This window comes from Felis catus, chromosome X (genome assembly GCF_018350175.1).
Source record: "Felis catus isolate Fca126 chromosome X, F.catus_Fca126_mat1.0, whole genome shotgun sequence".
Classification (NCBI taxonomy): domain Eukaryota; kingdom Metazoa; phylum Chordata; class Mammalia; order Carnivora; family Felidae; genus Felis; species Felis catus.
In genome coordinates this window covers 76,931,535-76,951,944 of record NC_058386.1, presented here as the reverse complement: position 1 = coordinate 76,951,944, position 20,410 = coordinate 76,931,535, and the positions used below count along the sequence as shown (strand labels likewise).

The 20,410-nt window shown below is 36.6% G+C and overlaps 1 protein-coding gene across 5 annotated transcripts in view; it reads right to left on the bottom strand.

The window, feature by feature from the left end:
• The window catches only part of DIAPH2 (diaphanous related formin 2), a 1,008,663-nt gene that overhangs the window by 239,356 nt on the left and 748,897 nt on the right, over positions 1–20,410 (bottom strand). Inside the window, exon 26 of one of the 5 annotated variants that reach the window (XM_045051144.1) lies at positions 1,071–1,589. The exons of the other annotated variants lie outside the window; for them this stretch is intronic. Within the exon in view, the coding sequence (XP_044907079.1) occupies positions 1,575–1,589 (15 nt within the window). The 3' untranslated portion in view covers positions 1,071–1,574. Of the gene's footprint in view, positions 1–1,070; positions 1,590–20,410 lie in introns of those variants that run through there. 5 annotated transcript variants of the gene reach the window in all.

The following is a 20,410-nucleotide window of genomic DNA, read 5'->3' as shown; positions in this document are numbered from 1 at the left end:
GGTGTGGAGTTTGGTGAGCTCTTTATAGATTTTGGATACTAGCCCTTTGTCCGATATGTCATTTGCGAATATCTTTTCCCATTCCGTTGGTTGCCTTTTAGTTTTGTTGGTTGTTTCCTTTGCTGTGCAGAAGCTTTTTATCTTCATAAGGTCCCAGTAATTCATTTTTGCTTTTAGTTCCCTTGCCTTTGGGGATGTGTCGAGTAAGAGATTGCTACGGCTGAGGTCCGAGAGGTCTTTTCCTGCTTTCTCCTCTAAGGTTTTGATGGTTTCCTGTCTCACATTTAGGTCCTTTATCCATTTTGAGTTTATTTTTGTGAATGGTGTAAGAAAGTGGTCTAGTTTCAACCTTCTGCATGTTGCTGTCCAGTTCTCCCAGCACCATTTGTTAAAGAGGCTGTCTTTTTTCCATTGGATGTTCTTTCGTGCTTTGTCAAAGATGAGTTGGCCATATGTTTGTGGGTCTAGTTCTGGGGTTTCTATTCTATTCCATTGGTCTATGTGTCTGTTTTTGTGCCAATACCATGCTGTCTTGATGATGACAGCTTTGTAGTAGAGGCTAAAGTCTGGGATTGTGATGCCTCCTGCTTTGGTCTTCTTCTTCAAAATTCTTTTGGCTATTCGTGGCCTTTTGTGGTTCCATATGAATTTTAGGTTTGCTTGTTCTAGTTTCGAGAAGAATGCTGGTGCAATTTTGATTGGGATTGCATTGGATGTGTAGATAGCTTTGGGTAGTATTGACATTTTGACAATATTTATTTTTCCAATCCATGAGCAGGGAATGTCTTTCCATTTCTTTAAATCTTCTTCAATTTCCTTCATAAGCTTTCTATAGTTTTCAGCATACAGATCCTTTACATCTTTGGTTAGATTTATTCCTAGGTATTTTATGCTTCTTGGTGCAATTGTGAATGGGATCAGTGTCTTTATTTGTCTTTCTGTTGCTTCATTGTTAGTGTATAAGAATGCAACTGATTTCTGTACATTGATTTTGTATCCTGAAACTTTGCTGAATTCCTGTATCAGTTCTAGCAGACTTTTGGTGGAGTCTATCGGATTTTCCATGTATAATATCATGTCATCTGCAAAAAGCGAAAGCTTGACTTCATCTTTGCCAATTTTGATGCCTTTACATTTATTTTCTTAAAAATGCCAGTGTTTAGTGTTTCTGAGGTCTGATATCCATGACATTTGTCACACTGACATAGCTCAACACTCTGCAGCGAAAATTCACTTGTGTAGAGATTAATATTTACACAGAACCTTCAAAGTTAAAAGAAAAGAAGTGTTCTAATTTTAAAAATGAGATCTTTGTTTTGAATAAGATATTTGCAGGATCCACAAGCATTAGTAATACACAGGTTTTCCAGTGATCTTTCAGTTTAAGACAAAACCATCTCAGGTTCTGGTGGAAGGTTTACATGAAAAGTTCCTTTAGTTTATTTGTATAAATGACTTCCTTTTGGCAGAGGAGAGACTCAGAAGAAACTGATATGCTGCAGGTGAGGGAGCCAGTTAAATGAATTCTACTACATGTTCACTGAAGTAGTCTTCCTGTATTCAGCACAACCAGCTTACTGTTGAGCCTCCTTAGGAAACAAATAAAAAATTAATGTATCTTTCCAATGCTGTATATATCTGGAGGTTTGACAGATGAACAGATCATTTCACACCAGTGCAGCTGTGAAGAATATCTCATGGGTAAATTATTAAAAATGAGAAGAAAGAAAAAAAGACTGTTATGTGCAAATCTCCTTGGATATTAAACTTGCAGTTGGTTACAAAGCGGTCATGCACCAATAATGAAGGCTGGCTGTGATCCCCAAGGCCTTCTTTTAAAATTTGCCTTCCAACTGCAAAACCATGTGATCTGAAGTTGGAGGGAAAACTGCCTCTCCTGTCACAGTCCATTAGAATGCAGAACTCTGATTAGCTAGAAGTTAATCTACAATCTATAGCATGGAAAAGGTTTTCAAATGCTGCAGGTTTCCACAGACACATTTTTTCTTAGTAGGTATTTAAGTATCCCCCTTTTCCATCTAGGAAAGAAAAACAATTGAATTGACATGTTTCTATGGACTTCTACTTAATTAAAATCTGCAAAGCACTTAGAGCGGCTATATGAAGTTAATTTCTAGCTTTTTTTAAAAATTTTATTTTGAAACAAATAACAAACTGAAATTTTAAGGTCACTGATAGAATATTTTAATGGGAGGACATCTTGGGGAGGCATGGGTGTGGGGTATGTTACAGGGCTAAGGGCTGAGTTTACTGCCTTATTTATTACTGTCACCATCTTAGAAGATGGAAGAGGCAGCACAATCAATAAGGTTTTCATAAGACCAATTTGGGAGGGTTGAAAAGCACCTTGGAGACTTAGATAAGAATATCAAATTACCTTGACAAGTAGAAATATAGACTCAGAACAGGAAGGGCCCTGAAGAAATGCTTACTGTAGTCTTCTGCTTGTGAATAGGGTTCCATGACCTCCCTCAGGAATCTGTCCTGATACTTAATCACTTCTAAAAGAAAATACTTCCTTATGTCTAACTAAAAGCTGTCCGTTTCTTAAGCCCTTATCTTGTCTATTGGCTGCTGAGAAATAGAAACCTAGTCAATATCTTCCTTAAAAAATGCTTCACGGAGGTATAAGTTTTCCACAGGAACCACTATAGTGACTGAATTCCATAAAAGTGAGGCTAATCCTCAAATGCAAAACAGGGGAGTTTTTCAGCTTGTAGGGTAAAGGGTGGGGGGAGATAGGGGTCAGAGAGTCCTTCGGGAAAATTTTTTGGTTGATTCCAAATTAAGCCATTCAATACAATTTCTAGAGAATAACAACTCTCTCATAGAGATCTTTCTATAAATTCAATGATGTTTATGTTTTCCTGTGAGTCTTCTCTACTGGTGGGACATTATTTTGTAAATTGCAGCCTCCTCCAACCTCATATACCCTTACAAAAAAATAGACTAAACTGGAAACAATACCCTACGAGATAGGGCTAACCAATATCTTATATAAAAATATTCCCAGTTTCCCATGCCTCAATTTTCCTAACATATCATAGCATTTGTTTTGTAACATTTTAAGGTGCAATTGTAAACTTATAAGATTGGTTCCAATATATCTGTTGAAACTATGAATACTGTTATTCAGATAGCCACCTTGGGAAGCCATAAACTTATTTTCGTAAGAGCCATTACTTTGTGATTATACTTCCTCCTTCAGAATTGACCTCCAAGGGGCACCTGGGTGGCTCAGTTGGTTGAGCATCTGACTCTTGATTTCAGCTAAGGTCATGATCACCAAGAGATTAAGCCCTGAGTTGGGGTTCCACACTGGGCATGGAGCCTTCTTGAGATTCTCTCTTCCTCTGCCCCTCCCCCCACTAGCATTCTCCACCCCCTCTCAAAACAAAAAAGAAAAAGAAAAGAAAAAGAATTGAACTCTGAATCAAATGAAATCAGTCTCATTATTTTAGGTTAATAATAATTTTGACCAGAGATTTTGTTACCCATTTCAATCATATATCTTATTCATAAAACTTGGTTCAATGTAATTTTTGGCTGTTTGCAAAATGCAAACCCTCAAATTGCACGGATATAGTAACCCCAAAAAGATCTAAAGCATAGGCTATATAACCCTTAGGGAAAAACCAAAATAGGCATTTTCAAAAATATTTAGGGCAATGTCATTATCTTTCAATTAAGATAATGAAGAGGGTAAAAGTCCTTTGACTCTACACATTTCTGGTTTTTCTTAAAAAAAAATAGCCACACCTCATATACTGATGGTTCATGGTTAGTACCCTTCCACTAAGAATCAAAAATCTTTTTCTAATGAACTTGTGTATGTTCTTGTTTCTATGCTACCTGGATGATGCCTTTAATTATTTTATATTTTACTAAATCCTAACTGAACTGGATCCTATTTCTGAAGGAACATACACATCCAAAAATAAATTATATGCATGGTGCTCCTGGCACTTAGGAGTCATCCAAAGAAGCACACATTCTCCAGTGTTAGTGTTAGTCCTCTTTTAGCTAATGTCTAAGACTCACTCACCTGGAACACTGTCTTACTATCATTTGAAATAGTATTCTAGAATCTAAAGTCTAGATCGTATTTTTTTTTTACCAGCCAAAATTGAGAATGAATGTCACAACAGAGGGAATCAAAATCTTAGCAAATAATAGAGATTTCTTTCTCTTGGACATAAAGGAACAGGTTCTTTCACAGAAGTAAATTAAAATGGTTTTGCTCAATTTACTCTTCACAAAGCTATCTTGATTGCCATCAGAACTCTTAGGCTTTTCTAAGTAGAAAGTGATTGTTTGATGAGTTGTCCTACTTTCCAAAATATTGATATCCTTCCAGTAATTATGGGGTAGCACCTTTCCCTTTATTAATGTTGTCTGAACAGTCAGGGTAATTTTCATATGTAGAGAAATATATATAACTCTAAACAAGTACAATCCAAGCAACACAAATAAAAAAGGGAGCACTGATGAGACATGGAAAGAATGACAACACAGCCCGTAGAGGTTACAACAGTCCTGAAGTTAACTTGATACTTCCATGCTATGTTATTGGTAAAGAACATGTCATTTTCATTAATTAGAAGAAAGACTGGGGCACTTGACTGGCTCCTTTGCAAGAGCATGTGACTCTTGATCTTGGGTTGTGAGTTCAAGCCCCACACGGGGTGTAAAGATTACTTAAATAAATAAAACTTAAAAAAAATAAACCTCTCCTTCTTCATATTATATTGGAGACCTGAAACCTGCTTTACTAACCATCACTACAAGGTGCACTCATTCTTTCTTGTATATAATGTTAATGTATCTGTTAAATATTTAACATGCATTCAGATATCCATATATTTCTCTTCACGTTTGTTTCAGTTTTGGCTTAGTTTAATAGTGTCTGAAAAAGCAGGCATTATGTTGGTTTCACTTGCTTAAGGTGTGATATTATATTTAGATAAGCACTCTTAAGTATAAGGTAAATAGAGCACCTAATACAAAGTAGGAGTGCAATAACTATTTCTTAATTAATGAAGACAGTGATGATTAATTTAGTGTAAATACTAGCTTAGCACATGTGATAACAATGTTCTTGGGTTTATCCTTTTTGACAGTTTGGCCTTTTTTTAAAGATTTGTGCTTAATTCATGGGCAGAACAGCTCTAAGGGCAGAGACAGATTCACCATGAAGCTAATGAAGCAAAAGCAATCAGGACTTCTCATTTGCATGGGAGGGGTGCTGGCAATATGTTTACCTGGAAATGTATTTTTGTAAAATTTGTAGAAGAAAGTTATTTTTTATATTATTTTCCTGAAATGATTTCTCCTAAACTGTATAAGCACAGGCCTCACACATTTGGCTCTTCCTCTGTTTAAGGGATATATAAAAAACTGAAAAGACGTCTGATAAAGAATAAGAGAAGTGCTAAAAGTTTGGTAAATGCCACACCACAAACACAAGATGGATAATTTAGCTCAGGGAAAATAGGATTAAGGATGTAACTATATCCATGGACATGAACTGGGTATTTACTGAAAGGACAAAGCTTATTAGGTATCTTTCACATTTTCAGGAGTCAGAATGATAGGTCCTGAATTCTTTTCTAAGAAACTGATAATTAGAATGAACTTTACAGGAAGGATGGCAAAACAGTAGAATGAAGTAAAGTTATAAACCTCCTTTCCCTATCAGCTTATTTGAAAGACTAGCTAGTTAGGTGATAAAGGGGTTGGAAAACATGCCAGAAGCCCATAGGGAATTCCTCTGTTTCTTTCTAGGGTTTTTTGAATCCATAGGTGTACTTGTCTGAGTCATTAGTTTATAAAACATGAAAAATAAAATGAATATACAATGTCATTACTGTCTGTGACACCATGAATCTGGGGTTCATATAGCCAGAAAGAATTGATCTGTGAAAATATCTGAGAACGATATTATAGTGTGATCATTTCAAAACTGGGTTTGGACGGAATAGACATTGGAACCAGATATTACTGAAGATCCTCTTTTCAAAACTAGAAATAATAAGGACACTGTTATATAGTGATTGCATTCTGGGAAACAAGCCATTCTGTGTGCATATGAGCACTGCAGCTATATTCCACAGTGTAAAACACATCTCAATTGTGATTCTATTCTTGGTCATGATCTAGATTTGGTTAAATATCACTGCTTACTTACTGATGACAATGTCCTTTTTCCTACTATACTAATATTCTACTGACCTCTTCTTTATCTCCTTCCGTAGTATGCCATTATTTAGAGAGGATTTTTCTTGATAAAAGGTGGAGTCTTGATAAGAGGAGTCTTCTTTGATAAAAATTCAAAGACAAATGAGATACATTTACTCCAGTGGAACTCGCAGCATAAAGAAAAGGGCAAGTCTGCATATCACCAATTATAATGAGTTGGGTGTTACAATGCCACATTAACAACATGATATGAACATAGGGAGAAATTAATTCTCCTTGGAGTTGGGGAAGAGATACTAGTAAAGATGTAATGGAGAAACAGCCATTGAATAGAGTCTTGGAAGATGAACATGATTTCATCAGTGGAAGGGAAACTGTGAGCATTGCAAAGGAAAAGGATAATGGAGGGCTGCTTAAGACTTTACTGTCACCTGTGGTAGGCCATTACAGATTTCTGAGAAGATGAGTGTCCCAATGAGACCTATGTTTTACAAAGAAATATTTGGCAGTGGTAAAAAGTTTGGGAGGGTGGTTAAGACTGAAGTTAGGATGACTAAAAATATTATTGCTGTAGTTCAGGGGAGATACAATAAATAGCAAACCTAGAGCAGTTAAAGTGAGGATGATTCAGGCAGAATTGAAATGAGCTGGGTATTGAACAGATGTGAATAGTGAGGGAAAAGGTAACAAGTCATTCCGTTAATCAGAACAGAGAATATGGAAAGAAGTTGGGAAAAAAATGTAATGAATTATATTTTGAATATTCTGAATTGGAGACACCTGTGGGAAAATCTAGTTAGAGGCATGTAACAGACAATAAACTTGAGTCTAGAACGGAAGAATAAGATTGCAACTCAGAAAAGAGTATAAACCATGAGAATAGATATGAACTGCACTGGAAAAATTATGTAGGACCAACGGTAGACCCTTAGTAATGCTCATAATTAACATTGACAGATAGGGATCTAAAGAAATAGACTGAGAAGATATTTCTATTAAAAATAAAAACCAGGGGCGCCTGGGTGGCGCAGTCGGTTAAGCGTCTGACTTCAGCCAGGTCACGATCTCACGGTCCGTGAGTTCGAGCCCCGCGTCAGGCTCTGGGCTGATGGCTCAGAGCCTGGAGCCTGTTTCCGATTCTGTGTCTCCCTCTCTCTCTGCCCCTCCCCCGTTTATGCTCTGTCTCTCTCTGTCCCAAAAATAAATATTGAAAAAAAATTAAAAAAAAATAAATAAAAATAAAAACCAAAATCCTGCCCATGTTATGACAAAATATTTTCCCACTAATGAGGCTGTATGTGTATTGCACTATATGATAGAGTATGGGGAGATTGTAAAGCATATATTGTGTACTTAATATAATATATGCACTAAGTGTCTTTTGTCTCCAGGGATGCATAAGTGGGATCAGGACTATTGGTTAAGCATGACCTAGGTCTCATACACTAAGCCTGGGGTTAACTCCTGCAGTCATCCTGCCTGGCATGCAAGATGCGTGGAGTAATTCTGCCTCAGGGGCAATATATAAAGAATTAATGACACCCAGAAAGGAAAGGGAAAATCAACAGCCAAGTTGATACCACATCTCTTCCAATTAAATTCCTGACTCCCATCTTCTCAAAAGCTCTCCCCTCATAAGGAGGGACTGCATTTGAAAGTTAAAACACAAGAGACTATATCTGTTTTGTATGATCTCCCTATCAGAATCTCACCTTAACATCATTCTTTGTATGTTCCACGTTAAGGATCTGCATGCTTTTTCTGTAAAAAGGGCTGGAAAGACTTTCAGCCTGTGTGGCACATGGACTCTCTCAACTACTCAGTACTGCCATTATAGGGTGAAAGCAGCCATGGGGCGCCTGGGTGGCTCATTCGGTTAAGCGTCCGACTTCGGCTCAGGTCATGATCTCATGGTCCGTGAGTTCGAGCCCCGTGTCTGGCTCTGTGCTGACAGCTCAGAGCCTGGAGCCTGCTTCAGATTCTGTGTCTCCCTCTCTCTCTGGCCCTCCCCTGTTCATGCTCTGTCTCTCTCTGTCTCAAAAATAAATAAACATTAAAAAAAATTTAAAAAAAAAAAAAAAAAGCAGCCACAAATAATTTAAAAAATGGACATGGTATTGTGTCCAAACCACGTTATTTACAAAAGCAGAGGACCGGCTGGATTTAGCCCCTAGGTCATTAATTGCTGATCCCTGGTCTATATCCCAAGAGAAGCCATTACTAAATGATACAAATCTTTAAAACAAAGATCATAAAGCTGAATTAGAAGACCATAACAGCCAGGTTAAGTTGTAGAATGTCCTTGATGGGGGAAAAAATCCTACACCCAGGCAGAATTAGGTAGCTGCCTACAAGACTTTCTTTCAGAGGTTCAAGTAAGTCTGCCCTTCTAAATATTTCCTCTGTCAGCTAACCATGCTGTAAGAAGTTCCTCACAGTACAATTGCTCTGCTGGATTAAGGCATTTTCCTGAATTTAAAGGGCACATATGTAGTACAGAATAAGTGATACATTAGTACTGCATTAGATTATCAGATAAACTAGCTGACAGATGGCAGAGAACAAGGACCAGGGTGAAAGGAATCCAAGATAAACTAAATGTCTTTGTAAGTTCCTTGTAATTTTTCATATTTTTGGCACTAAAAGTATACTTTTACTAAAAGTATCTTTTGTCAGAGCTTCTGGGTCTAGAAACTCATATTAGGATATTAATGTCTATCATCCTTGGGAAAGAAGTAGTCACTGAGGTTGAATTAGTATTTGTCTGAGGCACTGTTTTGCTGTTTTGTTTTCTCTTGAAAAAGGACAGGTGTTAATTTACTTAATTAACAAGGACAAGAACCATAGATTTAGAAATAATATTAGGAAAAGGACAGACATCTTCTCATTAGTTTCTTTTAAGTTTTGAATTTGACCCATGTCTAAAAGTAGGGAGTGTGCTATGCTTCTAGGTAAAGATCATGTCTGCATATCCTCCATATTCTAGCAAATAATGCTAAGATTATTGAACTGAAATGATAAAGCCTTTGGCAAGGTTCCTTCTCTAAAGTGGGCCGGAATTCATTTTTATTTTTCCTATGCCATAAAAGGATATACAGCTTGAGAAACAAGTTTGTCTAAAAATCATCTAATTTCAACTACTTAAGTCTTCTAAACAGGAAAATTCACTGATTCCTATACCTGAGGGGGGAGGGGGAAACTATAATGCCAAAATCTAAATCTAAAATATTGATTGTAGAAGGAAATCTATGACTAATGAGGAAACATCTCAGCAACTTTCATGTGGTCATTACATTTGGCGCAATTTTTTTCTTTACATAGCATTTACTATGTTTTAAACCATAATATAATTTCCTAATAATTATATTTATACTTTATTGTATTGTTCTCCCCATTCACATTAAGCTTAGACATTTTAGTAAACAAAACAGTGATGAAGGAGAAAAAGAATAAGCAAACAAGCTGGAAAAGCAGGGCTGTCTTGGATAAATTTACTCCAACTAAAGGCAGAAAACAAACAGGAAAAGATAACTTGTAAATTAAAGAAATGTTTTCTATTTACATTTACATTTCCCATGATTCTATTTTTAAATTATTTTTAATTTTTTTGTTTCAAGTTTTTAAATTTAAATTTAATTTAAATTTCAGTTAATTAACATATAGTGTAATATTAGTTTCAAGAGTAGATTTTAATGATTCATCACTTACATATAACACTTAGTGCTCATCACAAGTGCCCTCCTTAATGCCCATCACCCATTTAACGCACCCACCTCCCCAACCCCCACCGACCTCCCCTCCAGCAACCCTCAATTTGTTCTTTATAGTTAAGAGTCTGTTTTCTGGTGTGCTTTTTTTTCCTTAAATTCCACATGAGTGAAATAATATGATAGTTGTCTTTCTCTGACTGGCTTATTCCACTCAACATAATACATTCTAGATCCATCCACGTCCTTGAAAATGGCAAGATTTTATTATTTTTTATGGCTATATACCACCTCTTTTTTTATCTACTAATCAGTCAATGGACATTTGGGCTCTTTCTATAATTTGGCTATTGTTGATAATGCTGCTGTAAACATCAGGGTGCATGTGTCCCTTTGAATCAGTATTTTTGTGTTCTTTGGGTAAATACCTAATAGTGTGGTTGTTGGAGCATAACATACTTCTATTTTTAACTTTCTGAAGAACCTCTATACCTGTTCCCAGAGTGGCTGTGCCAGTTTGCATTCCCACCAACAGTAAAAGAGGGTTCCTCTTTCTCCACATCCTCGCCAATGCATGTTGTTTCTTGTGTTGTTGATTCTAGCCATTCTGACAGGTATGAGGTGATACCTCATTGTAGTTTGGTTTTTATTTCCGTGATGATGAGTGATGTTGAGCATCTTTTCACGTGCTTGTCGGTCATGTATATGTCTTCTTGGAAAAATGTCTATTCATGTTTTCTGCTAAATTTTCAGATTATTCATTTTGGGGGTGTTGAGTTTATAAGTTCTTTATATTTTTGGATACTAACCCTTTATCAGAAATGTCATTTGCAAGTGATGACATTAGCTGTCGGTCTTTTGTATATGGACTATATGATATTAAGGTATGTTTCCTGTATCCCTACTTTATTGAGAGTTTTTATCAAGAATGGATGCTGTACTTTGTCAAATGCTTTTTCTTTAGCTATTAAGAGTATCATGTGGTTCTTATCCTTTCTTTTATAAAGGTAGTGTTTCACATTGATTGATTTGAGAATATTGAACCACCTTTGCAGCCGAGGAATAAATCACTTGATCATGGTGGATTATACTTTTTCGTACTGTTGGATTCAATTTGCTATTACTTTGTTGAGAATTTTTGCATTCATGCTCATCAGGGATTTGGCCTATAATTCTCTTTTTTTAGTGGGCCTGGATTCTTGATTTTTGGGAGATTTTTAATTACTAAATCAATTTCTGTACTTGTTATGGGTCTGGTCAAATTTTCTATTTCTTCTTGTTTTAGTTTTGGTAGTTTACATGTTTCTAGGAATTTATCCATTTCTTCTAGATTGCTCAATTTGTTGGCATATAATTTTTCATAACATTCTCATATAATTGTATTTCTGTGGTGGTGGTTGTGATCACTTTTCTCTCATTTGTGATTTTGTTTGGGTCCTTTCTGTTTTCTTTTTGATAAGTGTGGCTAAGGGCTTATCAATTTTATTAATTACTTAAAAGAACCAGTTCCTATGGACACCTGGGTGGCTCAGTCAGTTAAGTGTCTCTCCTGATTTTGTCTCAGATCTCTCATTTCAAGAGTTTGAGCCCCATGTCGGGCTCTGTGATGATGGTGCCAAGCCTGCTTGGGATTGTCTCTCTCTCCCTCCCTCTCTGCTCCTCTCCCTCTCATGCACACATGCTCTCTCTCACAAAAACAAGCAAACAAACAGACTTAAAAAGGACAAAACAAACAAACAAACAAGCAAACAAAAAACAAAGAACCAGCTCTTGGTTTCATTGATCTGTTTTACTGTGTTGTGTTTTTTGTATATCATTTATTTCTGCTCTAATCTTTATTATTTCCCTTCTGCTGGCTTTAAGCATCATTTGTTCTTTCTCTAGCTCTTTTAGGTTTAAGGTTAGGTTATACATTTGAGATTTTTCTTGCTTCGTGAGATAGGCCTGTATTGCTATATATTTCCCTCTTAGCACCTCTTTTACTTCATCTCAAAGGATCTGGATCATCATGCTTTCATTATCATTTGTTTCCATATATTTTTTCAATTTCTTCTTTAATTTCCTGGTTGACCCATGCATTCTTTAGTAGGATGTTCTTTAACCTCCATGTACTTGTGCTCTTTTCAATTTTTTTCTTGTGGTTGACTTCAAGTTTCACAGTGCTGTCATCTGAAAATATGCATGGTTATGATCTCATTATTTTGTACTTGTTGAGGCCTGATTTCTGATCACATATGTGATCTACTCTGGAAAATGTTTCATGTGGACTCAAAAAGAATGTGTATTTTGCTACCTTAGGATGAAATGTCCTGAATATATCTGTTAAGTCCATCTGGTCCAGTGTGCTATTCTAAGCCATTGTTTCCTTGTTGATTTTTGGCTTAGAGGAACTGTCCATTGCTATAAGTGGGATGTAACAGTCCCCTACTATTATTGTATTATTATCAATGATTTCCTTCATGTTTGTTATTAATTGTTTTACATATTTTGGATCTTTCAAGTTGGGGACATAAATATTTACAATTATTAGCTTTTTTGTTGTATAGATCCCTTTATTATGATATCTTGCCCTTCTGTATGTCTTTAAAAAATGTAGTTTGTCTGATATAAGTATTGCTACTCTGGCTTCCTTTCCTTCCTTCCTGACATCCATTAGCATGACAGATGGTTCTCCATCCTGTCAGTTTCAATCTGCAGGTGTCTTTAGGTCTAAAACGAGTCTCTTGTAGGCAGCATGTGGATTTTTTTTTTTACCATTATGACACCCTACATCTTTTGATTGGAGCATTTAGTCCATTTACATTCAGAATGATTTTTGATAGATATTATTTTAGTGCCATTTTATTACTTGTCTTATTGTTATTTCTGGTGATGTTCTATGTACCTTTCTAATCTTTGTTGCTTTTGGTCTTTCTTTCTTACTCAGAGTTCCCTTTAATATTGCTTGGAGTGCTGATTTAGTGGTTACAGACTCCTTTAGTATTTGTCTGAAAAACTCTTTATATTCCTTCTATTCTGAATGACAACTTTGCTGGATAGAATATTATTGGCTATTCAGCATGTTGAATATATCATGTCACTCCCTTCTGGCCTGCCAAATTTCTGTGGAGAGATCTGCTGTTAACCTTATTTGTTTTCCCTTGTAAGCTAGGGACTTCTTTTGTCTTGTTGCATTTAGAATATTTTCTTTATCTCTATATTTTGCAAATTTAATGATATGTCTTATTGTTAGCCTGGTATTATTGATTTTGATGGAAGTTCTCTGTACCTCCTGGATCTGGATGTTTGTTTCATTCTGCCAGATTAGCTAAGTTTTCAGCTATAATTTTCTCAAATAAACCTTCTGCCCCTTTTGTCTCTATTCTTCTTCTGGGTCTCCTATGATATGAATGTTATTATGCTTTATAGAGTCACTGAGTTCCCTAAATCTACATTTGTGATCCAGTATTTTACTTTCCGTCTTCTTTTCAGCTTTATTATTGTCCATAGCTTCATCTTCTATATCACTTATTCATTCATCTGTTTCTTCTATCCTTGTGGTCATTACATCCAGTTGGTTTCACATCTTGGTTATAGCATTTCTTATTTGAGCTTGATTAGTTTTTAGGTCTTTTATCTCTGTGGTAAGGGACTCCCTAGTGTCTTCTATGATTTTTTCCAAGCCAAGCTGGTATCTTTATGATTATTGCTTTAAATTCTGGAACAGGCCTATTACTTATATATGTTTCAGTGAGATCCCTAGCCATGACCTTTTCTTGTTCTTTCCATTGCAATGAATTTCTCCATCTTGGCATTTTGTCTAGGTCTTTGTCTTTGTCTTCTTCTGTGTTAGGAAAACCTGTTATGTTTCCTGCTCCTGAGAATAATGGCTTTATGAAGAAGAAGTCATACACTGTCCAGGGCCTGACACTGCAGGAAGTGTCTCAGGTGTGTTTTGTGTGCACTCTGCTACTATATTTTGGTTGCTCTTTCCCTCAGATCAGTTTTCTGCAGTTTCTCCTTGCCTGGTGTGGGGAGTGTTTGGACTTTGGCCAAAGTGTGGTGAGTTTTAACTAGGTATGCTGTGGTCTGCTTGCTAAAAGAGGTCCAATGCTATTTCCACTAGAGCTAAAGATTTGCAAAATTCTATGATAAGTAGATGGAGGTACAGCAGGGGTTTGTATTCCTCTTCTGGGGGAAAGGTCTACTTTTATGGTTCTCAGGCACATTTGCCCAAGAACAGTAGCACCTGCAGAGCACAGAGGGGTGGGGCTTGGTGTAAGCAGTTCAGGCTGCCACGTTTGGTGCTGTGCTGGTTACTGAAGTTAGTTTATGCTGAGGGATGGAGGAGGAAAATGGTGCCAGCTTCCTCCCTTCTCCCAGAGAGGGGAGCCCACACCCACTGCTGTCCTGGAAGCCCTCCCAGAAGTGTGAACAATCTCTCTTCGTGTGTCCCTTGTATCTCTCAGATCCCTGCCTTCACCCTGTGCCTGGGTTGTCTGTCTGCCTGGCAGTGCAGAGCACCTGTCTTCTTTCCCAGGCAGGCCAACTGATTTTAAAACTCCAAACTTTAGGAACCTGGAAAGCGGGGGGGGGGGGGGAGTAGGAGGGACTCACACTGGTCCTCTGGGGGAGGGTTTTTCTGTACTCTGTAGTGATGCAGGTTTGTTCCAGAAGGGCAGTCCCATGAAAGCACAGGAGTATTAATTTTGGAGTAAAGGGCAGCAAAGAGCCAGTGTGCATGTTAGCTGTTCTCAGAAGATGTCTGTCTTTGCTGAGGGGAGGAGGAGGGTAATGGTGCCAGTTGGCTCCTTTGTCCCTGGAGAGGCAATGCCACCCCTACCAGATGTGCTCCAAGAAGGGGAAGCTGTCTCTCCCTGTGTGTACTGGGATCCTCTGATTGTACAGTTTGCTACAAAGATCTCTGCCTTCATTCACAGGAGCACTGCAGCACACTGACCAGGCTCCACACTGGCCATACTATGGATTTCTGTAACTACAGTCTTTGAGTCCTGCTGGTTGTAACAATTCATGATAGTCAACCCCTCTCATTTTCACAGTCATTGACTTTGGGGAAGTGTTTTTCTTGTATAATCCTCTGTGCAATTCTCTCTCTCTCTCTCTCTCTCTCTCTCTCTCCTTCATGTCTCTCCATGACAAGGGCTCCCTCCCCTCCACAGGACACTTGATCCTTTTCTCCCCCAAATCACGTCTCTGCATCTCCTACCTTCCACAATGTCGCCTCTTCTCTCCCTCTAGTTTTGCAGTTTGTTCTGTGAGTCCTAGGTCGATTACTTGGGTATTCAGAATGATGTGATATTTATCTAGCTGTGTTTAAGGGACAAGGCAAGCCAAGGGTCCTCCTACTGCTTACTCTGCCATCTTAGCTCCTCCCCACTATTCCCTATGGTTTTTGAAAAAAAAATAAATGAACAAAAGTGTGCATTTCAGAAATATATCTCATTCATATCTATTTTGCCAACTTGGAACTTCTGACAATTCCAAAAATGCTGAGCAATGCATTGTGTGTTGTCTATTTTATAGATATTGTTAGTTCCCTGCTGTAATCCATATAATGTCAGCCTTTTTTACTTACTGGCAGAGCCCTGGGTTGGTTTGGCTTCTCACTCTCTACATAGTCACATACTCAGGGAAGGGGTCTTGCCCCCATCCCAAAAGTAAATCATTATTAGTCCAAGATTCTCCTTGACAATGATTAGTTTAGAGATGAGCATGTAATTCAATCCCAAACAGCAGAATTAGAAGGAAAAGTCTGAACAGGGGCTTCCAGAAAAGTTTTCTCTAATAAAAAATAAAAATAAAAAAGCTTCATGTAAGGCAACACTCTCTTCATTGTTAGATATCACTATTTTTTCATGTGATGCCTGGAAAAACTGCAGTCATTTTCCAACAATGAACCAACATGCCAAGGACGGCAGAACAGAAATATTTGGAAAAATCTCACATTCTAGGTGATCTCACTAAGCTACTGAATTAACCAATGCTATGAGTGCCTCACCTCTACATTTCTTGTGATGTGTGAAAGTAAGACCATCTTCTTAAGCCAATTTTAATTATGCTTTCTGTTACTTGGCAACCTAAACCATGCTGATAGACTATGAAAAACAGAAAACACCAAAACATGCTGGTCTGTTTAAAAGCAAAAGTAAAGCAATTATTTTCAGGTGCTTACAAAAATGAGCAAGAACATCACATACATAAGCAGTTATAGTCATTGTTAATCTTGCCTATGCATTAAAGGCTGTTACCTGAAGGTAACCTAAAAACATATTTTGCCTAAATAATGTGCAAATGTAATAAAAATATATTTCTATGAATATATTATATGCCTTAGACTTAAAGTATGAAAAAAACAACCACATGATCATGATATAATAAAGAGACTTACTCTTAAATTGACTTTTTATTTTTAAATCTTATATTTTAAACTAAGGAGCAAGTACTTGGGCAAATGTTTTCTTGTAGATGTCATCTGATGAAGGAAGATGGTTTATTAATACTAAAAATAATGAAACTTCAAAATAAAATTTCCAATTTGTTGGAGATATCAATCCATAACTTCCATCTAGAGACTATGTTGGTCACTACAGTTATATTTATTATTTCACCCACATTTTAGTCATCTGCATTGCTCTTTTTAATCACTGTTGCATTTATATGTCTCTAATGTACAGGAAGCTTTAAGGTTTTTTTTTTTTACTCCTAAACCAAAGACAAATGTGTAAAAACAAATTACACAATATTCCAAACTATACCATCTCTGGTATAAGCAAGTTTGGCTCTTAAAAGAATTAGGGGCGCCTGGGTGGCGCAGTCGGTTAAGTGTCCGACTTCAGCCAGGTCACGATCTCGCGGTCCGTGAGTTCGAGCCCCGCGTCAGGCTCTGGGCTGATGGCTCAGAGCCTGGAGCCTGTTTCCGATTCTGTGTCTCTCTCTCTCTCTCTGCTCCTCCCCCGTTCATGCTCTGTCTCTCTCTGTCCCCAAAATAAATAAACGTTAAAAAAAATTAAAAAAAAAATTAAACTAAACCATCATACTGAGTAATCCATTAATTGAACACAGAATTTCTAAGATCTTGGGAATAACATACTTTGAATGTCTTTCTTTTCAAAGTGCTAAGATTTAAATGGATGACTGGTCTATGCCCAAGCTTTTCAGAAATACCATTTAATCTCTGATTTTCCCACAAGCTCTATCAAGAATATCAGGAAGTTCTGATTATCATGAGACTAAATACTTGCAGTAAATGAAATAAAAACAGGTATATTAGCAAAAATAGGAACTATTTCACCATCAGGATTATAACTTGTCAGATTTTTTTTTTAAGTTTAAGATACTATTCTATGACTTTAAAAATTGGTTCAGGGAGAGAATGAGAGAAAAAAAAAGAATTTAGAAGGACACTAGTGCTGATTTGAAATAATAATGTTACTTTTGTTAAAGCTTTTTGTAATTAAATTACAAGCCTTCATATTTAACAAACAAATGACATTTGTAACTTAAAAGAGAGCCTAGTTGAGGTAAATACTGCTTCTTACATCAAAATACATAGTAGAGACAGGCAGCAGAATGCATGTGAAATGCTAGTGTAAATGGGCCCAATTGCCAATTCACCAATTACCAATTTAAGGCCCATTGCCACAGGGAAGTTTGATGAGGATATTATGTAGAAAAGGAAAAGAGAAGGCAAGTTCCATTGGTCAATTTTGGGGCGGCCTCCAAGAGTCAATGATGGTTAACATGGCACCAAAGACCAGGTAATTTGAAAAAAAATCAAGAAATTGGCCAATTAACATTTTTAAACACAACTAATTAAAACCAATGGTATCATCAACTAAATGATGATGGTCATATTGGTACAGGTATACGCTGCTAGGGTTTTGCAAATAAATATAAATTTTAAGGCTTAACTTTTCATAAGACCTTTTGTTATTATTTTAAGAAAAATATATTAAAAATCTAAATACATATGTACATGCACAGAGAAATGGCTAGAAAGATATATGCCAAAGTATTAATATTATCTTTGCATAGTAGAACTTCAGTTGACTTTTTTCTTTTTTGCCTATAGTTTCCAATTTTCATTCAATTTACATGCATGATTTAAAAATTTTATAAGCCATATGAGCCTGGACATCTTATAGTAATATAGAATATATTAGTAACTAAAACAAACCTTACAGTGATCAAGCTGACAACTGAAATTATTAAAATATTAAATTGATATGACAAATGAAATGTGTTATTAACTTATTTAGTCTTAATTTTGCTTATTAATTAGAATCATCTCATATTGTTTTCCAAATGAAAATTAAAAAAAAAAAAGTATTCAGCAGATAACCCTAAAGTTGGGTTCCTCAGTCTTTGCACTACTAACATTTTGGATCAGATATTTCTTTGTTGTACATATACATTGCAAGACGTTTAGCAGCATCCCTGGCTTTACCCACTGGATTCCAGCAGCACCTTCTCCTTGTTTGTAACAAACAAAAATGTCTTTAGACCTTGCCAAATGTCCCCTGGGGGTCAAAATCATTCCTGGGTCAGAGCCACTGCCCTAACGTCACACCAGACAAGACAGTCTTTAAGCAATTGATGTTGCCCTAGATAATCTGCATCTATTGGTCTATTGCTCAGGACAGCTGTCAGTTGTAAGAACTAATTGAAGCTTGGTCACTGCTCATCCAAGCATATGATGGATAACCTTTAGATCATAATAATTACCTGATAGCTGCTACCCCAGAAATTAAATAGCTGTTTTTCTACTCTGAACTCAGCATGGAAAACTATGAAACAATATATGTTTACCACTAAACATAAACACCAAACAAGGTGGAGAAGAAGAAAAAGGAAAAGACTAAATGTGAAAGGCCACACAGTAGCAAAACAATGATGACCCAGTTCACATGTCACTTCCTCTTTAAAGCCTTCCTTAAATCAGAATACATGACTCTCTCCTCTGTGCTCATAAGCTCTTTGTATGTATGTATCATGTTTCAGTATTAGTATTTTTTCCTTTGACAGCCTTTCCCATTAGAATGTGAACTCTAGAGGGCCAACATTTGAACTTTTCATTTTTAGTCCTTTGGTTCATTCACTGTTTTATTAATTCATTGTCATTCATATATGTTATTAGTGATTAGCCCTGCTTGACCCATAGTAGGTTAATTATAGAGAAGACTGAGGATATGGTAATGAACACATTACAGGGTAAAATGTCCTTAGGATGGAGGTAAGAAAGCACATAGAAAGGTTATATAGGCCAAAATGGGAGAAGTAGGGAAGAAGCCTTTTTAGATGGAGTGACTTGAAGAAGTCGGTAAAGCAACTGGAGAAGAAGTGAAGGTAGGGGAGAAGAGGAAGTGGCAGATCAGGCAAAAAGATCTCCATGGGCAGAATTCTAGGGACAGTCCTGCCTCACTACCTTATACAGGGCATCTTTTCTAATATAAGATTAATTAGCAAATGGATGAACAAAGATGAAGTGGAATGAAGATAAACTCAGGAAGGTGAGAGGATGGTACCATTAGAATCAGCCTTTGGGATCTTCCAGCTCAGGTTGTAACAATCAATAGCTTTGGCCAATCTCAAGGCCATTGGAAAAGGTCAGTTGTATACCCTAATGCTTATCTTATAACTTTCCTACTTCCTGGTATTTGGACATAATTCAATAACTTACTTATGAGAAACACTTCCTTGAAAATTTCTATGTGAGTTGTTGTTATTAGAACTCAAGATATTGCATTTTGTTTCCTGGTTCTAGCTCTTACTAGACTTTCATAAGAAAAGTAGGCATTGAATAGATGTTAATATTTTCAGTGTTAACTATTACACTGTCTTAGATTTTTATTTTTTATTATTTTTTAATGTTTATTTATTTTTGAGACAGAGAGAGACAGAGCATGAATGGGGGAGGGTCAGAGAGAGAAGGAGAAACAGAATCTGAAACAGGCTCCAGGCTCTGAGCTGTCAGCACAGAGCCGGACACGGGGCTTGAACTCACGGACCGTGAGATCATGACCTGAGCCGAAGTCAGACGCTTAACTGACTGAGCCACTCAAGCGCCCCCAGATTTTTAAAAGGCAATATTCATCTTGCCATTAACAATTCTGACAACTTTTAGAAATATTTTTAAAGATATTTATATTTAAAATTTTTACAATATTAATCTAAAATGTGTACATATTTAATAACCATTTATACCAGTAGGCATTTTTTATCATGTTGAGGAATTTGGGTTCTCTTTAAATAATGTATGCTGTTTTTACATATTCCTTTAGTTCCTTATAATATTTAGCTTTTTTATATACAAGAAACAGTGATATCAGAAAGTAGTCATATCAGAAAAGTAGGACATCTACTTCTGGCCCGAAGTAAGAAGTCAAACAGAATACAACAGTTGATAGGTGACATCTTTTTCTAAAAAAAGAATCCAATGATGTCTACATAATACAGATAATACAGTAATATCTGTTCTCTGCCAC